We start from the raw sequence: 13,957 nt of genomic DNA, 5'->3' as shown, positions 1-13,957 counted from the left end.
ATAACAAAAATGTTTCAATGAACAAATACAAACACACTTGAAACAAATGAGAAATAAAGTCTCAGCCAAAAAAAAAAATAGAAAATATAAAGAAGAACCAAATGGAAATTTCAAAACGGTTAATACTATAGCTGAAATTAAAGCAGCGTGGATGAGCTCATCAGTAGAATGGAAGAAACAGAGGAAAGAATCAGTGAACTGGAAGGTAGAACAATAGAAATTACCAAATTCTGAATAACAGAGAGGAAAAAAAAAAATTCCCTCCCTAAACAGAGCCTCAGGGATCTGCGGGAGTATAACAAAAGATTTACCAGTGTGTCGTTGGAGTCTCAGAAAGGTAGAAAAAGGGCAGAGCTGAAAAAAGTACTCAAAGAAATTGTGGATGAAACTTTCCAAATTTAGCTAAAGATGAAATCCTGCAGATTTGAGAACTTGAGTGAACCCCAAAGAGGATAAAACTAAAGAAATCTACACAAAGACACATAACAGTCAAACTTCTGAAACTAAAAGAAAAATACTGAAAGATGAAGAGAGAAAAAACACCTTGTCAGAGAAAAATTATTTGACAAAAGTTCTCATCAGAAACCATTGAGGATGGAAGGAAATGGCACAACATTTTTCAGGCATTAGAAAAGAAATAATGCAGAATCCCATATCCAGAGAAAATTTTGTTTGGGAAAGACGGGAAATAAGACATTCTCAGATGAAAGAAAACAAAGAAACTTTCTCACCAGCAGACCTACTCTAAAGGAATGGCCAAAGTAAGTTCTCTATACAGAAAGAAAATGATGAAAGAAGGAAACTTGGAATATCAGAAAGGAAGAAAAAACATGGTAAGCGAAAATATGTCTTTGATAGTATGATATGACCGTACTTCTACTCTTGAGTTTGCTAAATTATGTTTGATGGTTGAAGCAAAATTTGTAGTGCTGTCTAATGTGGTTCTAAATGTATGTAAGGGATTATTGAAGACAATTATCTTACAAACAAGAGAGGATAATAAGACATAAACAGAGGGAAGATTGCTATGCTTCACTTGAACTGATAAAATGATGCCAGCAGACTGTGATAAGTTATGTGTGTAACAATACCTGAGCAACCACTTAAAAAAAAAAAAAGCTATAAAAAGAGATACATCCAAAAACACTGTAGAAAAATCAAAATGGAATTCTAGAAAGTGTTCACAGGAATGGAGGAAAAAGAAAATAGACAAAACAAGCAAACACAAAGCAGAACAAACAGAAAATAAAAATTTAAATGGCAGAACTAAGTGCTACCATATAAATAATTACATTAAATGTAAAATTAAAGAAATGGATTGGCAGAGTGTACTAAAATACATAACCCAACTTTATGCTACTGTAGGAGACTGTGTGTGTGTGTGAATTTCATAAAAATTATATTTTGTGTTTTCCAGTAGTTGATCGAGCTCTCTTACCCAGTTCTGATTTTAGCTGAATGCCTGTGAGTATCATAGTAAAAGACTTTAGTTTCACCACCTCTGGGAATTCCATGCAGTTGTGGAATATGAGATTTTAGAGGCTGAAACTAACCTGGTAGAAATTCAAATCCATCTTTTATCTTTTAGATAAAAGTCTTTGAAATCCTTTTACTATGAAGTTATCAGCAGGCTTGATTCTCATATAACCTCATTACTAACCCAAGGATTATTCAAAATGCATAGGGAGCAGGGCTCCAGGGCTGAATTTTTATCAATCCTACCATCCAGTGATAAGTCACATGTGGTCCACCTAGTTCTGCTTGGGAAATTCTGCCTGCTTGCCCAGCCCTCCCTCCTTGGAGATCGCAATATCAATTCAAGGCTTTCATAAGTTATCCACTAAAGAAAGCTGTTCAACTTTGAGCATTTCCAACACTTATTTAACTCCCGAATCCTTTTCCACATTCAGTTCAGTTCAGTTCAGTTCAGTCGATCAGTCGTGTCCAACTCTTTGCGACCCCATGAATTGCAGCACACCAGGCCTCCCTGTCCATCACCAACTCCTGGAGTTCACTCAAACTCACATCCATTGAGTCGGTGATGCCATCCAGCCATCTCATCCTCTGTCATCCCCTTCTCCTCCTGCCCCCAATTCCTCCCAGCATCAGAGTCTTTTCCAATGACTCAACTCTTCACATGAGGTGGCCAAAGTACTGGAGTTTCAGCTTTAGCATCAGTCCTTCCAAAGAACACCCAGGACTGATCTCCTTTAGGATGGACTGGTTGGATCTCCTTGCAGTCCAAGTTCAAAAGCATCAATTCTTTGGCTCTCAGCTTTCTTCATAGTCCAACTCTCACATCCATACATGACCACAGGAAAAACCATAGCCTTGACTAGACAGATCTTTGTTGGCAAAGTAATGTCTCTGCTTTTGAATATGCTATCTAGGTGGGTCATAACTTTCCTTCCAAGGAGTAAGCGTCTTTTAATTTCATGGCTACAATCACCATCTGCAGTGATTTTGGAGCCCCCAAAAATAAAGTCTGACACTGTTTCCACTGTTTCCTCATCTATTTCCCATGAAGTGAGGGGACCAGATGCCATGATCTTCATTTTCTGAATGTTGAGCTTTAAGCCAACTTTTTCACTCTCCACTTTCACCTTCATCAAGAGGCTCTTTAGTTCCTCTTCATTTTCTGCCATAAGGGTGGTGTCTTCTGCATATCTGAGGTTATTGATATTTCTCCCGGCAATCTTGATTCCAGCTTGTGCTTCTTCCAGCCCAGCGTTTCTCATGATGTACTCTGCATATAAGTTAAATAAGCAGGGTGACAATATACAGCCTTGATGTACTCCTTTTCCTATTTCGAACCAGTCTGTTGTTCCATGTCCAGTTCTAACTGTTGCTTCCTGACCTGCATATAGGTTTTTAACATTTCACAATTCACCTTGGATTTCATGTTGTAAGAATGGATATTTCCAAGGGATTCACACTTCATATCTGAAGTCTCTATGGCTGCAAGTAATGGAGTGTTCTCAATGTATCTTTGTTTTATGGATTGGACTTGTTGACATGTAAGAAAAAAATTCTTAACTGGTCTCATCACTGATCACCATTTTCCCCACAGAATGGCAAGCATTGGCTTATTACATATTGGTCTTTTGCGTATTGTCCTGAAAAAAAAAAAAACAAGCAGGTTCATTAATTGTCTCTACTTTCATTTAATTATTCCAGTTAATAAATTAAAAGAGTTTGCTATAGATATAAAAATATGAACAAAAAGTAGTAATATGAAGTTTACCCATTGTTATTTTAAGGCTTCCTTAAAACAAGATAATTCGATACTTGAGGGGCCAAACCTAGTTTCCCAAACTGAAACCATGTAATGATTTACTTAGTCCATAAATATATGATCTTATCTGCTCGGATTTACATTTGGAGCAATAAAACCTCTGGCAGCTGTTCCTGGTTGTCTGTGGGAAGAAGAGAGAGAAGATAAGAACATTCCTGTTTTTATTGCTTTCTTGAATGTCTAAAAGTTGGGGTGGGGGCTGAGAAAGGCATCTATTAACATGGCCATAAACATACAAGTCTGGTACTAAAGTAAGCCAGTCCTCTTTGGAAGATGCGGTAAACCTCTCAGGGCACTGGCTTCCATTTGTTAAACACTGCTAAAGGCTTAAAAAATAAGTAAAAAATCATGCCACTTCCTCTTCATCAGAAAAGCAACCATTTCAATTTTAAAATATTTTAGAACTTTGAGAGAACCATCGCCAGCTGCAAAACTTTCAGATTTTCTTGTGAGCTCATAGGGTGACCTTACTTTTACCTACTCCAAAGAGCCCCCAGATCCTGAGCTTCCCTGACCTGGGACTAGGAACTTCCCTGACCTGGTCCCAAATGATGAAATTCTGGTTGGGTGCAGTGTGAGAACAGCCCTTGGGGGAGGGCATTGACACAGACTCAATACAGGTACCCACACCGATGTGGGACACGTTTTTACCCTTAGCAAGACTCAAGCAGGCCACTCAGATTCTATTGGGTGAGGGTGTCTGGGAAGAATATTAAACCCCTGATTTTCTTGACCCCCAGAATATGTCAGTGTGGTATTAGCTCATTCTCTGGGCCTAAAATTCCTGAGCTTTCTTCTCTTGACTTTAGTACTTTGGTGAGGGGAATTTTTATTGCCTAATAAATAATATCACAGAAGGTCATAATTCTATTTTAGCCACTAAATATCCAAAATGTATAAAGCATGCAAAGTTGGGTCCAAGATATGGATGAAAAACAGCTCGGTGGCATTTCTTAAGAGTTATTATTATTTTTTTCAATCTGACAGTGAAGCAGGAACATTCTCCTAAATCCCAGGCTTAGAAAGCTGAACACTGCCTAGAGGCCTTAAAGAATTACATTGACAAAGTCATTTTTCTTTATTCTTTAAATTCCAAGTTAAAAAATTCTCAATGGAATTTTGGAGGAAATCTCAAGTTTTCAGACTCCTAAGTTTAGAGGGACTCTGAAAACTCACTTCATGGTGTCCATCTGCCTTTTTGGAAAGAAACTGAAATCGCGCTGGGGAAAGATGACTCTTACTGCTGGATTAGTTTTCTCCTGTCATGAATTGTAGGATTCAACTGTGCTCATAGGCTAGAAGTTCTTTCTTTTGGGTGAAGTCATTTTCTCCAGATACAATGAATGTGTTTTTAATCATTCTGTCATACTTGGGAATAGCTGTTTCCCAATCTTGTATATGGGCACACACATAAGGACACTTATACACACACTTGGATGGACACACACACACACAGACACACCAGTCTCTGCTATAGTCTTTTCTTTCCTTGAAGATCTTTATTACCTGTCTTACTTTTTTTCTTTTAACTTTGGTTTCTTTGGACTTTTCACCCCGTCGTCTTCCTGAAAATTATATGATTCGCCCATCCTAAATCATTCCTCCAAACCTCTCATGCCCTAAAAATAAAAATCAGTACTGTGGCAAAATTTGGCAGTGGCAAAATTTGTTGGAAGACAACGAGTGATACCACTAGGTCTTGGTTTATGAGGATTTTATGGGCAGAGAGCAGTGTTATTCAGAAGGTCTCCTTCTATCACAGCGAAGTGGATGTCTCCAAGGAGGTCTTGGGATTGGATATCAACTTAACACAGTGTATGTTCAGGGTGCCATTAGAGCTTAGTGTCGACACTCCTGTTGTTTCATTTTCATCTAGGTTGGGCTAATGTTTCCCATCTCAATTAAAACCTGTTTTCCCTATTGACAGAGACTAGATACTGCTACACTCAGCACACCATGGAAGTCACGGGAAACAGCATCTCTGTCACCAAGCGCTGTGTTCCACTGGAAGACTGCTTGTCCACTGGCTGCAGAGACTCCGAGCATGAAGGCCACAAGGTCTGGCAACCAAGCAAATGATGGGACACCATAGTCAGGCTTCCTCCTCTCCAGATGCCCACTAGGGCTCATGAGCTCCATGAGCCTCCTCCCCCATGTAGGCTGACTTTTGACTGTCTTCATACCATTATGAAAAGATGCTTCCTTTCATGTTGGTACTAAAATAATAAAAACTTATATCAGGGTATAGGATAACCAGTATAAATTATGTAAACACAACACCAGGAAAGTATTGAAAATTATTAAGTTCATTCAACTGAGGATAGACAAGGCAATTTAGCTTTGATAACTTTCTGTAAAGTGGAGCTCATATCTTTATTGGGACGTTGATTTGGAAGTTATCTGTTGGCTCCTGGGGTCACAAAGTGTCGGACATGATTGAGTGACTAACACTAAGACATTGGCTCCTGAGTCATTTGAGCCGGTAACAGGAGACCCTGCTGTTTCCTGTGGGTTTACTTTCCTTAAACTCCATCTGGTCCCTGGACAGAAGCACTCAGTGTAGAACAGACTTCAAAGGCAGCCTTGAAGGAAAATGGCAAGACTCAGAGAAGGGCAGCCAGACTCAGGATTGGAATGGGGAATACCCCTGACTCTCCCGCCATTCATTCAAAGCTGGCTGTACAGGTCTTGTATGTCAGTCCTTGACCTTGGAAGCTGCCCTCTTCTCCCCATTGGGCCACCTTCCTGGTGGCTGGAGGCAGCCCCCACTCTCACTATTAGCAGGGGCTTCTTTCTCCTAAGACAACACTCAGTTTTCAAGTGACTTGTGAAATACACTAGGAATTCATTTTTTTTGTTTGTTTATTGAGAAATTATGGTCATAAATAATAATTGAAATATGAAACGTAAACCCAAGGGTTTTACTTGACCAGACCCCCCTACCCCACTCCAAGCTAAGCTTGGCTTTCAGATATTATGGTGATACTTTACCAAGAAGGAAGCTGTAGGTCAGAAAAGTGATTCATATGCTCAGGTGAACTAGTGACAGAATCCAAACTCACTTCTGACCTTTGGTTTCTCTCTTCAACATGATGTCTTCCTAGTCCATGTCACCTATGACCAAACTCAGATCTCTGCAAGATAACAACTGTGTAAGATATTAAGTATCAAAGAGTTTTTCAAACATTACTGTGCATATGAATCACTTGGGGATCTTGTTCAAATGCACATTCTAAATTGCTAAATTTTGGGTGAAGTGTGAGATTTTGCATTTCTAGTAACTTCGTAGTTGAAGCTGAGATTACTGTACTTTGGGAGCCATGGCCTAAAATAATTTCTGTCAATAATCTTTTGGGTTTTTTTTTTTCTTATGCTGCATGAGGAAAGCAGTATAAAGCAGGAGTAACTGCATAAATGAAAGCTCTTCAAATTTTAACTTACCCACGGGAGTGGAGATAATTATGCAGATAGTTCTAATGAAAGTTAAATAAGTTTAAATTGACTGGGTTGTAGGCATTTCACTTTCACTGTGAATGTGGCAAATTAATTACTATCTTAACAGCTTCCTCAAGTAGTCAGAGAACCTCTCTGACAAACCTAAGTTTGACAATTCCCATTTCACAGATGGAATAACTGAGACCTTGGAAGGCTGTAAAATGGTATAATAGCCAGATGTTGTTGTGCTCAGTTGTGTCCGACTCTTTGCAACCCCGTGGACTGTAGCTTGCCAGGCTCCTCAGTCCATGGAATTCTCCAGGCTAGAATAATGGAGTGGGTTGCCATTCCCTTCTCCAGGGGATCTTCCCCACCAGGATTGAACCCAGGTTTCCTGCATTGCACACAGATTCTATTACCATCTGAGCCACCAGGGAAACCCATAAGAACCACTTGGTAGGATGTGAAAAACAGAACGCATATCCCTAGAAGTTTAGTCTGGGCAGGAGGTTTTATTTTGATCACAACACTTCCAGGTGAAATTTCATCCCACCCACTTAAACACAGAGTTGGTGTTTCCTTTGTAGAACAGGTAATTTTCATTTGCATCTTGCTGTGAAGGAGCCGATTCCTTCAAAACTCTCTGCCCCCTTCATCTGCCAGCTCCTCATCCCCCTTCTTTTTCTCTTCCTTTCTTTCAGGTCTGCACTTCCTGTTGTGAAGGAAATATCTGTAACTTGCCGCTCCCCCGAAATGAAACTGATGCCACATTTGCTACAACATCACCCATAAATCAGACGAATGGGCACCCACACTGCATGTCCGTGATAGTGTCCTGCTTGTGGGTGTGGTTGGGACTTACATTATAGCAGCTCAGAGGCACCCTGTAGTAGCAATCCCTGGGGGCCTTGAGGGTCGGTAGTCATGCATGAGGCATTGGCCTGACAGTAGTCACATATGTGAAAACACAGCACTCGGATGTCTTCACAGCCAAGCACTTCTGCTTACCACAAGGAATAAGCATTGCTTCAATGTAGTCATTTCAAGACCTCATCAAAGCAGCCTGCCCCCAAACAACGCCTGAATTCTATGCCATAAGCATTTGTTTTCCCCCTAAAACATAGTTTTTTGTTTACTGAGATCTGGGGCTCTTAATTTGCAATACATGCAAGAACCACAGAAATCCTGGGACCCGCTGAGATGTTGTGTGTGCTCAGTCGCTCTGTCGTGTCTGACGCTTTGTGACCCCATGGACTATAACCCACCAGGCTCTTCTGTCCATGGAATTTCCTAGGCAAGAATACTGGAGTGGGGTGCCATTTCCTACTCCAGGGGATCTTTGCAACCCAGGGATGGAACCTGAGTCTCTTGTCTCCTGCATTGGCAGGTGGATTGTTTACCATTAGTGCCACCTGGGAAGCCCCAATATGTTATATGGACACATATAGATCTGTGTTCTTCAGGAGAAAGGTCAGTGACCACTGATTTAGGTGGTCCAACCATGAATTCACTTACAGCTTTAGAGTTTTAAAAACTTTGATTCCCAAGTGAATGGACAATTTCCTTGGCAATTCTGATCTATGTCCCTAGAAAAATAGTAAGCAGTTTGTCCAATTTAATTGTCCCAATATTCCTGTCCCAGTGATAGGAATCATACTCCCTTTTTTCTGCATGGGATAAAAAAGGCAATCATAAGGTTTTTTGTATGAGAGGAGAGGTGGCTGGAAAAGGATTTTTCCCAACTTAATTGAATTAGCATTCATAAGGTGGCTGTTTATCCCTTCATATAATTGGTGAGATTAGCCTTGACTGGCACCTAATTTTGCTCCATGAAATTCTCGATTCTACTTGGACTAATAGGTATCCAAAGTGGCTGACAGCAAGACGGGCTTATTTCCTCTAAGCGTGAGCTTCTATTCAGGCATGGCTAATCGAGACAGAGAAAGGATTTCAGAATGAAAGGAAGACGTGTGGAATTGATTCGTTTGTGAGTGCCCAGTCAGTGTCTCTGCTAAACCTTTCATCTGCAATTTACACTGCCCAAGAGCCTCCTTTGTTCTTTCTCTTCCAAATCCCCCGTGACTTCAGGGAGAAGTTTCTGCATTATGTTGTCTCCAGATTGATAGGGAAAGAAGTCATAATATCCCAGGATGAGAAGCAGGTGGGCCAGTAGGGTCATGATGAGAATAGTACAAAAACCCAGAGAGAAGTTTTTCTTGGTTTCAGATGATTGCTTTTGAAGTAAATGGTAAAACTTTCACCATCCTTCCTATATTTTTGGCACCTCAAGTTACAATTTTTTCTTCTTCCTTATAAATCACTTATATAATATTTATTTTTGTATGGCATAACTAGAAACTAAGGTATATTGTAAAAGATTCTTTATTCTGAACAAAACAATCAAATCAGAATATTTTTCAACGGTGGTAGAGCTTGTAATATATGTTTGCTGAAAATTATCTATAATACTTGCACCAGTGTTGAAAAAACTTATGAAAAAGAGTAACGTGTTGGCCTCAGGGTTTTTGCTCATGGTTTCCTCAGTGGTGCTGTCCGAGAAGTATTCAGGTGGTGACCATCACTGGTATGAGTTTCTCAGCAGGGTTAGGGCATATCTTTGCATGGACTTCGGTGGAATCATTACTGATTAGGAGCACAGTTGTTGGGGGCCATCTGCCCTGCACAGGAAGAGATCTTGGACTCATAAAATGAGATACCCCTCACCCCCGAAGGGACCAAATGGGAACTGACATCAGAAACTCTGATACAAAATCATTTTAATTGCATCAAATGGCCTTAATTCTGAGTTTGGTAGGCTTATCAATATGTTGCTTACAACTGGGGTAGGGGAAGTAGAGGGAGAGAAAGCAAGACATTTACTAAGCACCTCTTAGATGCCAGACGCTAGGCTAAGCACTTTACGTGAGCTGGGTCATATAAGCCCTGTGAGAGCCCTGTAAGGAATGTTACTAGTATTTACACTTGACAGATGAAGGTACTGAGGCTCTAAGAAGCTTTTCCTTCTGGTTTAGGTTATGTGGGATGAGGCAGGATGGAAGAGAAAGGGAAGATAGAATTGCCACCCCTAGGAAAACTTCCAGGCCTAACATCATGGGTACTTTTTCATCTTATATGTGGAATTTGTTTAGTCCTGCTTCCACAGGATGTCATTTGTGTATGACCCCAGACAGTGTTTCTTCTTCGGGGGGTGAGGTATATCTTTTTCATTCATTCCTTTTGCTGTCAAAGAGGAGGCAGGTTGATCCTACATCTGAAGATGGCATAAGACAATGACAGTTTGATGTTGTATATACCTACAAATACATTTTCATGCATGGGTCACTCTCCACTGCCACCTTCCATGTACTGCATGTGATTAGAATAAGAGATAAAGTCCAAATCTTGGTTCTTCATAAGAAGGCGCCTCTCCAAAGCCTCCCTGACTGGTGTGGAGGGACCGGGTCTGCAATGGTGCGAACTTACCTGCCGCCCAAGAGGTCACTGCAAACTCCACATGGGTGTGGCTTTGTGCACCCATGTGCCTATAGAATGACTGGTATTTCACTCTCTTCAAAGAAAGTAGTTTACTCACCAACCCCAGCCTCGAGGAGCCAAGGAAGGGCTATTCATGTGGAAGGTCCAGGACCAGTCATCCATCTGAACTTTCTACCACCTTAAATCTCATTAAATCCTACAGTTGGTGATGAAGTGCAAAGAGCCGCGATGTGTATATGAACCTACGTGCCATTTATTTATTTTTAGACTTCCCACAGCATTCACGTCAATATGGGATTTAATGCCTAAATTTTGTAAATATTGTACATATTGTAAATCAATGAATAAAGATTTTAAGTGTATCTCACCAGGCTCCTCCCTGCAATGCACATGCCAATCAATGACTAAGGCACCCAGGTTACGTACAAGGCATTGACTGGGCTCAGTGTTGAAGGGAGCTTCCTTCCAGGAGCTCACTTAGTTGTATAGACAAGAAATACATGCACGAAAAGACACAAGACAATTCACCCATGCCAAATGTTTCATACAGACAGTAAGTGCTGCAGAAAATCAAAGAAGGAAAGATTACCAGACCCTTCAATCAGATGTGCAGTTTCCCTAGACCATTTCTTTGATAAATCAGGAAATAGAAAAAGGTGTGTGTGTGTGTGTGTATCTATATATTTAAGTGCTATCCCATTACCTCTTTATTTTCAAATTTTATTTTATTCTTGGGGTCGATTATATTAGTGATGATGCAATAGAAAACATTTTCCCTTGACAGTATCTTCTGCAACAGGAAACAAATATTTAAATAGTAAAAATGTCATTTTTAGCTATGCAACACTTTTATTGCATTTTTCTTAGTAAAATGATAGACATTGAAAATGACCTTGAAAAACTCCAGCTCATTTATGACTCCTGGTTATTCTTTAGCACCCTTTATTTTGAAATTTCCAGGAAAATACAAGTTTTCCCCAAAGTTTTCCCCTAATTTTCTATTAGGCTCTGGATTGGTGATGTGGTTGGTGCTTATTAAGGTGTCACACTTACATGAATATAGCTCTTATTACTAACCTCTGTGAAAGGCTCTGTGCGTTTAAGGTTAACAGTGCTGTAGGTAGACTGTGCTTTTATAGACAATCTGGTTTTGAAAACATAGATTTACGTGGTAACCCAATTTGGAGTTCCAAAAAGGATCCTTTGCTTTATAAAGGCCTTTTATATCCCCTTCCTAACACATTTGTAAGATTTTATTTACAAATAATGTTCAGGGCGTATCAGGTATGTAAAGCTAGATGTGGTATCTTAGCTGCATTATGGTAACTTTTATCTGAAATACCAGAAGGGCTTTCACAAATATTTTAAAATAAATTACCTTTAACTTTCATACTAGAATGAAATATGTGAAAACTCTGAGCGTCTGCTATCAATCCACATTGTGACTGGGAGAACTTGATCTTAAGAGATTCAGCCAATTTTCTAAGCTTGCATAGCAACTCAGGAGCAGGACTAAAGCATGAACATGAGCCAGTATGACTTTAGCCTGGTGTGTTCTTCACTGGAATCTGCTGAAAAACAGGTCTCTGAATTTTTTGAACATAAAATTTCTAACTTACAACTTGACATTACAAAACCAAGGCAGATTTCCAAAGTGACTTTCAAATCAAGCCTTCATTTTCAGGGGTTACTCTCCGTAGCTCATTTTAGAATCATGGCTTTTCCCATTAGCAAATTACTATTGCTTTGTTATTTCCTTTCTCAAATTTTAATTCATTGCAGTTATTGAAATTGGATGGGGGACAGTGGGTGGGAGGAGGAATATCTATATAGTTATATTTTAAGCTGACTAGAGACTTAAAATTCAGAAGCTGAGAAATGGTTTCTGAAAGAGCCTTTTTGCTATTCTCTTAATAGCAACTCCTGATTCTTTGTATTTTAGTTTATCGTCAAAGCACTTCCAACAAATCATTGCTTCAGTTAGTCAAGATGACCTCACTTACAGCTTTTTACAGCTAAGACTTTAGAGTAGCTAAGGAAGGTCCAACTGGCAGTTTCTACCACAAGGACTTTGCTCCTGATCCAGGACTCTCTTCCACACACACTTGTCACCAGGATGGCATGAGTGAGAGCTCTACCTTTATCCGGCACTTTTACTAAAAAGCCATCTCACAGGTCACAAAGTTAGAGATGACTGGGAACTTAGAAAACATCTAATCCACCCCTTTTATTGTATAAGTGTTAGTTGCTCAATCGTGTCCAACTCTTGGCGACCCCGGGGACTATAGTCAGCCAGGCTCCTCTGTCCATGGGATTCTCCAAACAAGAATACTGGAGTGGGTTGCCCTGCCCTCCTGTGGGGGGTCTTCCCGACCCAAATATTGAACCCAGGTCTCCCACATTGCAGGCAGATTCTTTACCATCTAAGCCTTCACGGAAGCCCACTTCTTTGTATACAGGAGGGGAAAAGAAGCCCAAAGAACCCAGACCATTAGTCTCTGAGAAAGCTATATTGCTTGTGCTTGAGTTAATGCTAATGCTAATGCTAAGTCACTTCAGTCATGTCCGACTCTGTCGGACGATCCCCCGTCCCTGGGATTCTCCAGGCAAGAACACTGGAGTGGGTTGCCATTTCCTTCTCCAATGCATGAAAGTGAAAAGTGAAAGTGAAGTCACTCAGTCATATCCGACTCTTAGCGACCCCATGGACTGCAGCCTACCAGGCTCCTCCATCCATGGGATTTTCCAGGCAAGAGTACTGGAGTGGGGTGCCATTGCCTTCTCCGTGCTTGAGTTAGAGAAAAGATAAACTCATCAAAATGTTCCTTCTTTGCTGCTCAAAGTAAGACATAGGTAATGGAGAACAGCTTTTAGAGGTCTCCTCTTCCTTCATTCAGCTGTGAGATGGCCAGGGCCACTAGGATTACCAACCTAGGGAAAGGCAGAGAATAAATTTAGAGGGAGCAAATTTTAACCAAAAAAGCAAGCTAACCTGATGGAGACATAGACTGTTCATTCTCACTTGAGAAGAAAAAATGTTCAGTGGGAATAATCATTTTCAGAATCATGGCCTAAAAATGTAGGATTATTTTTCTAAATTAGAGATAATAATTTATTCAGAAACAGTTTTCTCAGGGTTTTCAGCACATCAAGTGTCAAAAACCAGCTTCCAAAGCCACGTTCAGGCTAGGAATTGAGGCCTCCACTGAAGTCCTCCTATGGAAGGGATAGGATCATTCTGTGAATGTGGAGAAATGTGTGTGACAAGAAACTTTGTTGAAGCTAGGCAAAATGGAAAAAATACTGTCAGAAATAGCCATGAGGCAAAAAAGAAGGGCTAAAAATAAGTCATACTCTCAACACATCCATTCATCTTTCAAGAAGCATTCAAAAGCGACTTACTGTCTGGCCTCTAATCTCTCTAGAGAGACGCGTCACTATCTGGGTCATGGGGAGTCTGCGCCCAGAGCTTTGCTTTCCCCACACCCTGTCTGCCTTTTCCCTGGTGTTCACGGGCCCAAGGCTACTGGTCCAGCTTCCTAGCTGCCCATCAGTTTAGCTTTGCCTTGACCCCAGCCTCTCCCAGCAATAATATCACAGGCCTGAGTGAGCAACGAGGTATCACACAGTGGTGTTGTATGAAGACAAGTTGTTTGAGGACAGGGGTCATGCCTAAGGTACTTTGCATGTGGATGAGGTATGTGGATGAAAAGGTCCAGAGAGAACAACATT

At 40.5% G+C, this 13,957-nt stretch overlaps 1 protein-coding gene across 2 annotated transcripts in view; it reads left to right on the top strand.

The window, feature by feature from the left end:
* Positions 1-10,587, top strand: part of LYPD6 (LY6/PLAUR domain containing 6) — a 133,217-nt gene extending 122,630 nt beyond the window's left edge. For both annotated transcript variants that reach the window (XM_045164125.1, XM_006047600.4), the window contains 2 exons: positions 5,223-5,353; positions 7,432-10,587. In XM_045164125.1, the coding sequence (XP_045020060.1) occupies positions 5,223-5,353; positions 7,432-7,599 (299 nt within the window). In that variant the 3' untranslated portion in view covers positions 7,600-10,587. The remainder of the gene's footprint in view (positions 1-5,222; positions 5,354-7,431) is intronic.
* The last annotated feature ends 3,370 nt before the right edge of the window (positions 10,588-13,957 follow it).

The sequence above is a fragment of the Bubalus bubalis genome, chromosome 2 (genome assembly GCF_019923935.1).
Source record: "Bubalus bubalis isolate 160015118507 breed Murrah chromosome 2, NDDB_SH_1, whole genome shotgun sequence".
Classification (NCBI taxonomy): domain Eukaryota; kingdom Metazoa; phylum Chordata; class Mammalia; order Artiodactyla; family Bovidae; genus Bubalus; species Bubalus bubalis.
The sequence above is the reverse complement of the archived record's forward strand: the minus strand, read 5'-3'. Positions and strand labels throughout refer to the sequence as shown.